The sequence below is a fragment of the Vulpes vulpes genome, chromosome 16 (genome assembly GCF_048418805.1).
Source record: "Vulpes vulpes isolate BD-2025 chromosome 16, VulVul3, whole genome shotgun sequence".
Lineage (NCBI taxonomy): Eukaryota > Metazoa > Chordata > Mammalia > Carnivora > Canidae > Vulpes > Vulpes vulpes.
In genome coordinates this window covers 45,853,631-45,867,621 of record NC_132795.1, presented here as the reverse complement: position 1 = coordinate 45,867,621, position 13,991 = coordinate 45,853,631, and the positions used below count along the sequence as shown (strand labels likewise).

Below are 13,991 nucleotides of genomic sequence, written 5' to 3'. Positions count from 1 at the left end.
GAACAAGCAACTCATACTTCTGTTGAGTAACCTCTAGAAAGAGGTCATAGAGAAGTGATTCTGGTTAATGACAGATAAAGAAATATAGAACACCTAGCTCATCTAGAAAAGGGGACAAAATTGCTAGAAGAAACAGGAAATTATCAAGGTAGTGAAGAGTAATGAAACAAAGATTCAGGAATAAACTGAGAGAAGTGATCCTGACATTTGGACAACAGGTCGCAGTGTAGGTACATCTGCCAATTCTGAGAGATCGCAGAGGGTGAGAGCTGACAGAGCTTTATTTCTTTTTTTTTAATTTTTTTTTTTAGATTTTACAATTTTGTTTATTTGAGAGGAGTCGAGTGAGTGAGAGAGCAGAAGCAAGGGAGAAGGGCAGAGGGAGAAGGAGAAGCAGACTCCCCCCAGGACCGTGGGATCCTGACCTGTGCCAAAGGCAGATGCTTAACTGACCGAGCTACCCACGTGCCCTGAACAGAGCTGTAAATAGTCTTACAGGACTGTAGGAAAAAATGGTATCAGAATTTAATAGAGGGAATAGCATTGGCAAATTTCCCACCTTTAGGTTAGAATTTGAAAGTCTACATCCTAGAATGAGGTTGAACCAAAATTAGAAAAGTCCATCAAGAAACCTAAGCCCAGCATCAAGTCATTTTAATTCCTATAAAGGGATCTAAGTGATCTATGATTATTAGCTTTCCTGGCTCCACGGATCTAACAATAACTTATTTAAGAATAATTAATTGTTAAATGGATGAAATTAAGAGTATCCTAAAATATCAGGGTTTTTAAAATTGTTTTTGGTTTTTGCAAAATGAACTAAATAAAATAGTTGAACTTCTTTGTAAGTTTTTAAGTTAGAACAGCCCAGTCCATATTTTTTTTTAAAGATATTTTTTTATTTATTCATGAGAGAGAGAGAGAGAGAGGCAGAGGGAGAAGCAGGCTCCACGCAGGGAGCTGGACGTGGGACTGGATCCCAGGTCTCCAGGATCAGGCCCTGGACTGAAGGTGGTGCTAAACCGCTGAGCCACCCGGGCTGCCTGCCAGTCCATATTTTTTAAGTAACCTTAGCAAAAGATCAGAGGGTACTAACAGAGAAGCTAGCAAAAGTACTTCCTCTCTAGAGGAAGTTAATGTCATCCTAGGCCTCAAGTTATTTCCATAACATTTCATATATGATGCTTGCGAATAGGATTTTAGTAAATAATGGGAGGCAATCACCATGACTTAAAACCAAGAGGAACAATAGAATATAGAAATACACCAATAAGAAAAAGAGGTAATGGCATTAACACAGACTTTAAAAATAACTATGGTGAGCCCATTCAAGGAATTAAAAAGAAATTAAAACTTTGACAGAGAACTTGAAACTGTGAAAAGAAAAACAAAATTCAAATTGATTTTTAATTTTTTATTAAAGATTTTAAAAAATTTACTTATTTGAGGGAGAGAGAGAGCACATGCCGGGGGAGTAGTAGAAGGACAAGAAGACTCCCTACTGAGAGGGGAGCCTGATGCAGGGCTTGATCCCAGGACCCTGAGATCATGACCTGAGCCAAAGTCAGATGCTTAACTGACTGGGACACATCAGCTCCCCAACAAAATACAAATTTAAAGAAAATAATATAATAAGCAAAATTAAGTACTTAATGTATGGATTTAAAAATATATTTTAAGGAAATTACTGTGATGATAGGTCAGAAGAAACTGTCTGTAATGAACCAACATAGTAAAAAGTATAGAAAGCAATATAAAAGACATAGGAAATACACTGAGAAGATCTAGCATAAGTGGAATTGTGCTGATGAAAGAAAATAAATAACAGAATAGAACAAACCAGTATTTCAAGACCTAATAGCTACAAAACTCTAAAATTAGTGAAAGACATCAACATACAAGTTCAAGAAGCCCTTCCAACACAAAGAATGATGAGTTATAAATAAAAAAGACTTATCTAGATTCATCAGGGTATAACTGCTAAAATATACACATATAAAGTCTTCAAAGCAGCAGGAAAATAGAACAAGCATGGCATCTAATTTTTCAAGAGCAATTAGAAGTCAAGATATAATGGAATGATATTCAAAGTAATGAAATGATTTAAGTGCCAAACTAAAACTCTATGTCCAATAAAAAAAATCCTCCAGAATGATAATAAAGACATTCAACAGACAAATCAAAGTTGAGAACATCTGTCATCAGCCAATGCTCTGTAGGAAATAGTAAAGATTATGATGCAGGAAGAAGGTAAAAAGGTCCTAGGGCAACTTTGAAATACAGGAATGAAGCAGAGCAATGAACAGAAGTAAGTGGGCATATAGAAATATGTAAATGAGTAGTGACTGTATGGAATAATGATATTTTGTAGAGTTTAATAAATGTTACATATATGTACATATGTACATTATGTATACATAACTGTGGCCATTTACTGTATTATGTATAGTACACACATAGGTGTGTCTACATGTTACGTACCTCTCTGTATGTGGTACATGACAACAATTTTGTTTAAATCTTGATAAATAGATTTAAAATATTCTAAAGTCCTTGCATTTTCAAAGAAGAGGCTAAAAATATGCCGAAGCCTGTTCCAAAGATGAGAGAGTGTGAGGGGCATATGTCTGCCCGGACCCAGCTGGTCCTCTTGGTGACCTCTTCTGACCTGGTGACGAGATCTATGTCCACGTTTTATGTCAGTGAGTTCATTTATTGTTCACAAAAACGCCACGACCAAGTACTAATATTTAAGTCAAGCAGATGGAGAGGTTACTGGAGAGGTTACTAGAGCGGTCCCTTGACTTTTCCAAAGGTTACAAGTAACGAAGGAGATGAGATTGAAACAAGTATCAAGAACACATCTTAATCACTAGGCTACGTTTTCTTAAATACTCTAAAAATTGCTTTTAGTTTTCCACCTGTCATTTGTCTCTTTCCTTTCATCTCTGGCTTCATTAATCAAGTATTTAAAAAAAATTTCCCATTTTTCCTTCTATTAACCTTTAGTTAAAAATCACTTCATTGTTAAATTTAGTGATTATCTAGGAGATTACAATATACATCTTTGATGTATCTAAGTATAGTATAAATTAGTAACTTTTTAAAGATTTCATTTATTTATTTGAGAGAGAGAGAGAGAGAGAGAGAGAGAGCACAGGCAGGGAGAGGCAGAAGGAGAGCACACTCCCTGATACGCAGGGCTGGATCCCAGGACCCCAGGATCATGACTTAAGCCAAGGCAGCTGCCCAGGTGCCCCATAAATTAGTGACTTTTTAACCACTTACCAAACAACCAAAAGACACTAGAACATGTACATTCTATATATATCTATATTTTATAGTATTTTTATTTTGTTCTTGATTTTATTATGCATTTTCGAGAGCACATGATATTAGTTTGTAAAGTCAACATTCATTTGGATTTAGTTACATAAATGTCCTTCTCATTGCTCTGTATTTATTTCTCTCTTTCCATTTTCCCATCTGGGATCTATTTACTTGTGCCCAAATACCTCCTTTATTATTTTTTTTAGGTGTATCGGCTACTGACAAATTCTCTCAGGGGTGTATGTACATCTGTGTGAAGACATATTTGTGTCATCTCCGTTTTTGGAGAATATTTTTGCTGTATATAGAATTTTAGGTTGGCCAGTTATTTTCTTCCAATACTTTGAAGTTGCTATATTTTATAACATTCATTGTTTCTTTTTACAACTCAGATTTTGGTCTTATTATGACTCATTGGAAGAGATTGCGCCTCTTTCTGGTTACATTTAATTATTTTCTTTGTCTCTACTCTTTAGCAGTTATACGCTGATGTGCCGAGGTGTGTGTATATGTGTGCGTGTGTGTGTATAGTGAATGTGTATATGTATAAATGGAATTAAATATATATATTTAATTAGTGATTTAAATTCACCAATAATCAAGTGAATGTAAAGTAATATGGCAATAATAATTTTCCTTCTATCTTAATAGAGAGGACAGATTATGCTTCTTGCATACCACATTCTAAGGCAGAAAATGCGAAATACATTGTAGACAGCTTTTCATAAATTATTGGAAAGTAAATATTTGAAATCTAAAGAAATGACTGCTACATATCTTGGAAATATGAACAACCAGAACGCATACCAGATAGCTTAGATATTAGAAACATATCTTAATGCTTTTTACATGCTAAGTAAGAGCGGCTGCTTTTTTCTGGAAGTAAAAATGCCCAGCTCTGCGGGGTCCTCTCATCTCTTCCAGGGTGGCATATGTGTGGTGGGCATGTTATGGTATCATTCAGCAAATTTTATTTCCAGCCGTCCTTTATGGCCAGAGTTTCTTCGTTCCATTTTCATTGCAAGTATTTTTGCTCCAATATAGTAATTTTATCTTCGCAGGAAGAGATTCAAGACTTTTATTTTGTTAGCCCGAGAATGGGGCTTCTGGGTCCTCTTCCTTAATGAGTTGTGCGAGTTACCAGCCTTGCCTCTGCTTTTTCAGTCCAGCAATGGCAAAAAGATATTTCTGTATTGCTTTTTTTCACTGCATAATAGATTCTAGTAAGATTCCCATGAGTTAGATTCTCTAGAAACATTTTCCTTACTGAGAAAAAAATGCGTGTGAAATTAACTTGCTTCTAAATCGTACTGGAAGTGATGAAACTTGATGTTCCCTTGCGATTTGGACCACACACTTCTAAGACTGGGACAAGACTACAATCAAATTTCTAGTTTCCCTCACTGCCTAGAGGGAGAGTTCATCCAAGCCAATCCAGGCCTTGCTTTCTAATAATTTCTTTTGCATTTGCTATGACAACCCAACACATTTCACTCTCTTACAACCATTGAAGTCAGAACTTTCTCCCCATATCTAACAAAAAATTCCTAAGCTTACAATTTCATTGGTGTTCTGTTGTTCTTATGAGAAATGAGGGTATGAGATACTTTTTGAATGAATAAAAAATGAAGAAGCATTTGTACCATTTTATACCGGACATTTTCTCTGTCTTCCATTTATTGCTGGTGTTACTCAGGGCATGGAGGTAAAACATCATGGGACGATGATTAGGGATGATTGACACAGTTGATGGGAGAAGGGTTAAGGATTCTAAGACTGTCCATTCTGCTCTCCAGTCTGAACTTTTTAAAGCCTGGATCCTAACTTATTTCTTCTGTTTAAAATCATACATTCTCCAGACCTATAGTTGAAAAACAAGAAAAGGGATGGATATGAATTAGATTTTGAATAACTTTGCTTTTCATAAAATCACAAAGATTCAAGAGAGAAAAAATGTCAGGAAAAAAAGTGAGCCATAAGTAGCTGCAGTATCAGCACATGCAAAGGAGGGTTCTCCAGTTCCTTTGATCTCTGCACTGCACACCCACCATTTCATTAAAAGTGGATTCTGGGTGGCTGATGTAGGAGGTAGCTATGTCAGGACAGTCACTGCAGTGATGGGTCTGAGCAGAGATGTGAATGAGATAAAGAGCCACCCAGGAAGAGATCCATAAGAATAGCCCATCAGGCATAGGAAACAGGAAATGACATGGTCCCAAGGCAGGAGCTACTCTAACACTTTAGGGACGGGAAATAAAAGCATCGGTTGGAGCTTGAGGTTAGATTCGCAAGGTCAGGAATCCTTGTAGTTTCTACCATGACCTATCGGATCTATTGCTTGTGAAGCCCTGACCTTCAGAGGAAAGTGATTTCCCTAGCCTACCTTCCTGGAGAAACCATGCGGAAACGTCCCACAGAACGATCCTGAAACGGTGGACATGGCCAGTTCTCAGTTGGAGACAGCTGACCCGGCCCACAGCCCTTTCAGGGTTTCCCTCTGAGGCCACAGATGCCATGGGGCTGAGAATGAGCCATCCTTGCCGTGCTTGGCCTGTGTACCCAGTGACAGGACTGTTGGAGATCGTCGTCACCTGGCTCTGGCTTGAGGCCACAGAGTTTTGCAGTCGTTGGCGAGACACCTGTAGTCAGAGCTGAATTGGTCCCAGAAGTAGAGTGTCGCCGTGAGGAGGACCCGGGCCTTTGCCAGTGGCTTTAAACCGGGTGGCAGATCGGAGTGGTTGGTAGGAAGCCGGCAAAACCTTGGGGGAACTGTTTCCAAAAGCTTGGAATACGGTGAGGAAAATATTCCTGGAGGATGAAAAGAGAATCCTGTTACGAGGTGCTGGGAAACTTGATGGATACTATTGTCCACAGCTGCCTGAAAAACTCAAGGGAACCCCCTGGACTCCTGAGTGTGGCAGAGGAGCACTCCAGGGGGCCGCGTGCGGGAAGGGCAGGCTTCTTTCCGTGGCCGGGATGGAGTAGGAGAAGAAGAGGTGCAGCAAAGAAGTCTCTACGTTTTTGAGCAGAATTTAGAGAAACTTGATAAGCCAGCATTTGCTGGATTTGAGACTATAACTCTCTTTTCTCAGTCTCTCCTGGCAAAAGAACATCAAAGTATAAGAAATCAAATTCAGATGGTGCTAGGAAATTCTTTGTCAATCAGACAAAAGGTCTGATTAGGTTCTTCACCAAAGAACTGTGAAGGCCTCACACACCCTCCGTGTTAAGACATTGGAACTTCTACGACGGCTGAGGGATTCGCATCACAGCAGCCTCACCGAGCACCCAAGGCTTAGACAGACTTTGAAAAAAGATGTGGGGATGTGTCTTCCGTTTAATGGAGTACATTATTTGATACATGAAGATATTTAAAAAATTATATTAGTTTGGGCTGAAAGGGGCAGAGAAAGTACAAAATGAAGCAAGGCTGTTGGATGCTAACCCACTTTAGATAAGAAGTAGCCTCAGAAGCTTCCTTATATTTAGGGAGATGTTTTTGTCTTATTTTTAAAATATATATGACAAATATTAGAACAGGGTATTAACTGCGAAATAGTGTCACTAAATTAATTTAAAAATTAGGAGGACGTTGATCTAAAAATCCCCGAATAACCAGACTTATTGTCTATTGTGGGTTTCGTAATTATCCAAGGAAATACCACATTTAGAATTCTTAAGGAAGCAGAGATGAAAGCATTAGAGTTATACCGTAAGATTGAAACCTCAGAAATCCAATAAAATAAGAATCCAATACCTAAAATTCCAGTTATAGAAACTCAGACTCATAAAAAACAGCTTCTTCCACATTGCCTGCAATATCCAACAAAACTCAGTATGAACATTACTGAAGAAGACTACCTTTGCCCGCAAAACACCCAGAGTCCAGTGTTATTCGCTCCCATCACTAAAGTCTTGATTTTGAGCAATTTAAGTGGCTTCTGCATATGTACATCCCTTATCTATAAAATGCAGACGGTCACAGTGCAAGTACTGCAGCCTTGCTGTGAGTGCGAAGAATCACAGCCAGGATGGCCACTTGCCACGCGATTACCCTGCACTTGTTACGTCCCTGTCATCGTCTTCTTCGTTGTTATCAACACTGACCACTGGAAACTAGACACTAAAGTAGACACCGGGGGATCTAATTGTGGCCAAAACAACTTGATTCTGGTTCTTCTGGTCTAGATGGCAGACAAATCATGAAACAAGTGATTGCTCTTGTGGTTTCTCAGTGTCCCAACACTGGAGATAAGGGGCACTCTGCGCACACCCGCACCTAGTCCACGGGGCATGGGATACTCTAGGGCAGGAAGGAAACCTTCAAGGAGGCAACCATGAGGTAATCGTGTTTAAACTGAGATTTGAATGCTGAGTCGCAGTTAACATGTGCAGGGGTCAGAGGATTCCTGAAGGAGACTGGCCTGTGGGAATGTCCCTGGGGAGTCGAGGGAAGAAGAAAGCATCAGGAAGATGTGGACCAGGTGAAGTGAGGGGCACTTCAGGGAACGTGGGTGGACTGTGAGTGGGAGATGGCCCTCGATCGGTGATCAGTCAAAATGGGAAGGACACCTTCACCACCTCTGTTCTCTGAAGACCTTGGACAGTGGGGTCAGCATCCTGCAGAAGGCAGAGACTCGGTCAGCCAGCTGCGTAGGGCTCGCGGGTGCGAGAGCTTGACTGTCTGGACAAGCAAGAAGGGAAAGAAGAGTGAATAGACTTGAAAGATTGCTTGGGAGAAAGAACTTTCTAAACTTGGGAACAGAGTTGAGTTTGGATCGGAGGTTAAAAAAAAAAGACTAAGTCATAAAAGTTTCCCTAATTTTTAGCTTGAGCATCTTGTTGCCACTGAAACGATTTCAGGAAGAGTCGGAGATTGAAGTGAAGGGGCTTAGTTCTAGGCACTCTGCTCTCCTCGGGAGTTGTCTCTAGTACCTAATACGTACTGACTGCAGCGTATCAGGGGACAAAACAGTCTACTGAAATGGTTACTAGTGAAAAAATAAAGGGAGAATTGTGTGTCCGATTAGGGAGGAATGTGTATTGTGAGTATTCTTTCGGCTTATATTTCATTAATAAACTGTATCCCCCACTGTGGGAATGGAATGGAATCAACCATTGCTGCTCTTAAATCAATTTAACTAAATGTTCAAATTTAATTATGGCGATACAACGATCAAAGACATTCAGAGAATACTGGGTTGTGCATGTAAGGATGGCAACGAAATGGATGTTTTTCAGGGCACATGGGGGGTGCAGGCGGTGAAGTGTCTGCCTTCAGCTCGGGTCCTGATCCCGGGTCCAGGGTTGGGATCGGGGTCCCTCCTCAGCGGGCAGCCTGCTTCTCCCTCTCCATAGACCTGCTGCTCGGCCTGCATGTGCCCTCTCCCTCTCCCTCTCTCTGTGTCAGATAAATAAGTAAAATCCTTAAAAAACAAACAAACAAACAAACAAATGAACGCTTTAAAAAAATAAACGAAAGGGTGAATTAAAAAAAAAAAAAAGACATTGATGCTTTTCCCCTAACAGAAATTTAAATGATGTTTTATATCTCTTGAAAACAGTTAACTGTGTGGTATAATATTTTTTTCAGACGATCGATTTAGTCAAGGTGATCCAGACTGTAGTTTTATATTGTTCTTGACGTCTGTCCTCCACAAACTGCACCATATTCTGTGCTGTCTCATAGTTTGATTTCTTTAACAAATAAATAAAGATAAAATGGAAAAGCAGGTGTCAGTGGTCTGGCGAAGGAGAAGAATCCCGATGTTTTCCTCTGCATCCTCTTTAGTGCTGCTCCTGTGTCCTGACTGTTACTTTTACTCCCCTCGATTCCTTTTGAAACCTGCATACAGAGCTTCCCAGAAGCCTGCTCATCCCCGTCTTGGTGTTTTCCTAACGAGGAGCCTAGCTGCTGTGCCTACATCTGCTTGAGTTTTGCTCACGTCTCTTTCAGCTTCCTTATTCCTTGAGCTCTGTTATTTCCTGGGGAAACCAACCTGATTATTTCCAACACTTTACAGATCATATTTGTGACTCGTGGTTTCCGTTCTCCTTTTGTATCAAACGAACACAAAACAGTCGTCTTAAAATGCCTACTCTGCTTACCTATTTGGAGCATGCTTTCATCATACACCGTTTATGTAACAGAAGGGGGAAGAGCTCTGAGATATTTTGACAATGGGCTTTCACTGAATGATTGCTATCTTGCAAGTGTGTTTATTTTTCTCGTGTCTATAATCGTCTGTTTCCTATTCAAATCCTGGTTTCACATATATTCAGATCATGGCTCTACCATTTACTTTCCGGGACACAGGCATTGGAATCAAACACCTGTGGGCTTGAATGTTACCAGCTGCCTCTTATTAGCTGTGTGATATGGGGCAAGTTATTGTGAAATTTCAGAGTCTCAGCCTCCTCATTAGTAAAATGCTGGTAACATCATAGGCTGAGTGAGGATCAAGTGAGGTATATCTAAAGCTCTTGGCATCTTATTTTATGCCAAAGTACTTAAGAAAGCTTTGACTACTGCAATTCCTAATAATTCCTTTTCCTTAATCATTCTCACAACCCCTTGCCTAATATGAAGAAAATGAGTATTTCCACACTTGCTTGTTAGACCTACAGTTTATTTTCAATAACTGAATCCTCTTCCTGCCCCATCCCTCCTTGAAATAATCTGCAGATGCCACGTTCGGGTACTTTCTTGTCATATTTTTATAAAATTTGCTTCACTATAGCTTCCCATGGACATTTCATGAGGCATAAGACGCTTTTTAAAAACACAGATTTCCAACTGCAGAAATTGGCACAGAATGGACCAACTGCATCAAAATCTCAGGGTGTAGATGTTCACGTTTTATGCTTCTCAGTGGAGTCCGAGGCACTTCACAGCACAGAACTCCCCTAAGGCTGGGAAGTCATAAAGGAGATGTAAAGGGAGGAAGTCTGTAAATGTACATAATGCGTAGAGTAAGTCAGACAGGTGTGAAATGATTAGCACTAGGAGGCAGGGAGGTGCTAAAAATAAGGATCGTAAAGTTTCAATGAAATGTCTTATCTAACATCTGTGACCTATGGAAGAACAAGAACATTAGGAAGTAAAGTGCACTTTGCTGACACCTGCCAATACCCTAACCCCGGGTGGTAGACCAGTCGTCCTAGGAGACCCTGCTTCATGTTGCCCCGTGGCAGTCACAGCGACTTCAAGTGGGGTGGTGAGAGTATTGGGCTGCTCCGGGTACTGAGGTTACCCAGCATCTAATCTATCATCTGTCGAATCCATCATCATCATCTATCCATCATCATCTTCTGTTGAAATGAACGGCTGGTGCAGAAGGCTAGGGCCCAGAATTTTTTGTAGCAAGAGGGCTATTTTTGACTCTTGCTTTGAATGCTCATCAGTCAACATCATCCTATATTCGTGGAAAATTTTTCTCTTCCTTCAATCTAAAATGCCTTTTCTCAGCACTCTTGAACATTAATTTTCTAAGTATACAGTAAGCTCAAGTCGGCTGTCTATGTTGTTATGCTGGATATTTATGCAGAGACTATGGCCCTTGACAAGCGATGTAAATATATATTTCCTGCAAATCAAATGACCAAGTGGTAAAATTAGCACTCTGTGAATTCTTCATATGTACGTCTAATCATAATTATCACAAGGAACTATGCTGGGTGGTTAAAAAAAGTGCATTGCATAAAGTAGGTCATTAAAAGATGCAACACGTACATTTTCAAATTAAGATAATTTGAGAGGGATGCAGACTTATTGGAAGGACGCTAGAGTTTTGTCTTCATTACATCTGTGTTGAATCCCGTGTTTGACCCGGCTCGACCTCTGTGCGAAGCAGGCTGGGCAGCAGAGAGGAGTTAGGCTGCCATCAGAGAATGTGGTCATGATCCAGCTCCTGTCAATTGTCAGCTGTGTTATTTTGGTGTAAGACTTCTTCAGTTGGCATAAAAGTTACTACTAGTAGATGCCTAACATGTTCCCGAAACTTCCTTAGGCATTTATTGGCCTCATGTCACTTAATCTTCATATTAATGATGTGTCATTCTTCCCATTCTAGAAGAATGAGAAGAATAAATTGAGTAAGAGGAGTTGTGGGATTTTCTTGGGGCAGACCTCAGGTGAGTAGCACGCAGAAGACAAACTTCGTTTTACTTGTCTCCACAGCCTGAGGAACTAACCACTGTAAAATACCACCTCTCAAAAACTTATGGAATGAGGAACGTGTATATCATATATTTATTTTCTTTTAGAATTTGCAATATCTGATATAAATGTTATTGTTAAAAGGGCAGGTATGTAAGTTCTTTTTTTTTTTTTTTTTTTTTTTTTTTACTTTTCAGATAAAGGCAACGTGGAGGATGGATGAGCTTGGTAACAAACAACTCTAAAACTTAATAGCCCAGATACAGCATTTTTTTAGCTCATAATTTTGTGAGTTAGTGGATTTGGGCTATGCTCAGCTGGACTGTTCTTCTGGAGGCGTGTGTAAGAGCAGCGGTTCTTGGAATCCCTGGGATCCCTGGGTGGCTCAGCGGTTGGGTGCCTGCCTTTGGCCCAGGGCCTGATCCTGGAGTCCTGGGATCAAGTCCCACATTGGGCTCCCTGTGTGGAGCCTGCTTCTCCCTCTGCCTGTGTCTCTGCCCCTCTCTCTTTCTCTGTGTCTTTCATGAATAAATAAATAAAATCGTAAAAAAAGAAAAAAAAAAAAAGAGCCGTGGTTCTGCTGCTGTGACCTGGCTGTGAATCATCTAGCGGCAGAGATACGAAATGTTAGCATCAGGGGACGGTATTTCTTTTAAGTATTTATTTCTTTCACATCCTTGCTCTATTATATCTTCTGACTTGTTTCCTAGGGCTGATTCTCTTTGTATCAAAGATGTGCGTTTGAGAGAGAGAGAGAGGGAGGGAGAGCGAGAGGGAGGGAGAGCGAGAGGGACTGCTGGAGCCTGGCACACGTGTGTGTCATCATCAAGCAGGCCAGCTAAGCGCGTTTTCACAGCATCAGGGTAGGAGTCCAGAAAAGAGCGGGGACCGAGGTATGCAAGACCCTTTGAGGCCAAGGCTTTAGACTGGTACAACGTCCCCTCCACCTCATTCTGCTGGCCAAGGTGAGGTACAAAGCCGGCACAGATTCAGGGGCTGGGGAAACAGACTCGGCGGGAGCAGGTGCGAGTCCTGGGGTGAGGGGCAGGTCTTCAGGGCAGGGTGGGAAATGGTGGTCATCTTTCAATCTGCAGAGGAATTTTGTCCATGAATGTATTGCTCTTTGAAGGTGAATAATATTTTAAAAATCCTTATGCTGAACTTTAAGAGAGTTCATTTGCTCAACTGTTAAACTTTTACAAGCTTGCCATTCTGACAGTCCCAGTGTGGCCTATGAGATCAATCCACATTTCTGGTGGTGATGTAGCCCTCAGCGCCCGTGGCCCTTCTGTGACGCGGACTCAAGGGTATAAAGGAAGCAGCATTTCAGTTGCTTCTCTGCCAGGGGTAATGTCCATATGGCCTTTTGAATCCTTGCTCTGCACAGACCAACAAAGGAAACCACAACTGTTTTTTTCCACCTCAGTTTTCCATTGCCATCTTTCAAAGATTTGCTTTCTTTTCACTTTTATCTGTCTTTTACAGAAGCATCAGGGAGCTAGTTGGCTGGAGGGGTTTTCTGTTCTCTCCTGTCTTATGTAATGAAGCCTGGATATTTGTCTTAGGATCTTCCCCTCTTATATTGACCAGGAAAAGAGAGAGAGAGAGAGAGAGAGAGAGAGAGAGAGAGAGAGAGAGACTGCATTTCATTCAGTGCCTTATTTATCAGTTCTCCATTGATAACTGCACATCTCTTCCTTTTATGTTTCCATGTTCTTATTTTCAAACTTATCTGGAATGTTCTCTGGTTTCACATCTAATCGTTTATGAATCACAAGAAAAGTCTGAATTCTTCTAAAACAGTGTCCTTTTGTCCGTATGATTATCCCTAGATAGCTCATAAAACCTTAGACCCCAACTGATTCCTTAGACCTGTGTTTTCCCACTTCCCTCCACAAGTCCTGTGCAGCAGCACCCCCCTCTGTGGTTTTTCTGTAGATCCCTCATAATACAATTTTAATATTTTCAAGCTAAAGGCTTCCATTATTGATTTCTGCCATCCGTATGAGTTATCTTTCTGGAAGTCTTATACTTTAATGTGAATAGTTCCTCCATTTAAATTAAAAGGAGTAATTTATACAAAACATTTTGCACCTAGTAAGATCTCAGTAAATGTTATCTATTACTATAAATGCTTCTGTTACTACACTTACTATTGCTAATTTATTTTAAAGCAAACCATATGCCTTTTCCCCCTATTGAATTTACATTAAGCTATATGAGGAACCATCTAGACAATATGAGAATGTATGTTATAATTTGAATATGATTTTTCTTTGGAAATTTTCTGGCAACCGAAATTTACTATCACTTATTTTAAGAACAGCCTCAGTGATTGATAATCATGCTAAACTAGAATCACTCCCTCAGCACGTGGGGTTGGCCCTTTTGCCTGGGTGTGTTAGTAAAAGTGAATTTATGTGGTCCCGAGGCTGGGTCCATATAGCTGATCCTGGGGTCCTCACGGCACACTTACGGACATACTGTTAGTAGATTATGGTGT

The 13,991-nt window shown here is 40.4% G+C and overlaps 1 protein-coding gene and 1 long non-coding RNA gene across 3 annotated transcripts in view; one reads left to right on the top strand and one right to left on the bottom strand.

The window, feature by feature from the left end:
- The window catches only part of CAPS2 (calcyphosine 2), a 66,996-nt gene extending 54,742 nt beyond the window's left edge, over positions 1 to 12,254 (top strand). Inside the window, exon 18 of one of the 2 annotated variants that reach the window (XM_072741310.1) lies at positions 11,686 to 12,254. In XM_072741310.1, coding sequence (XP_072597411.1) covers positions 11,686 to 11,711 — 26 coding nt within the window. In that variant the 3' untranslated portion in view covers positions 11,712 to 12,254. Of the gene's footprint in view, positions 1 to 11,402; positions 11,665 to 11,685 lie in introns of those variants that run through there. The other variant, XM_072741311.1, reaches the window with a different exon arrangement.
- On the bottom strand, positions 3,320 to 6,221 carry LOC140595860 (uncharacterized). The gene is made up of 2 exons (XR_011997793.1): positions 5,714 to 6,221; positions 3,320 to 5,191 (listed from the first exon to the last, which is right to left on the bottom strand). It is a non-coding gene; the product is annotated as an uncharacterized lncRNA (long non-coding RNA).
- Positions 12,255 to 13,991: the final 1,737 nt, after the last annotated feature.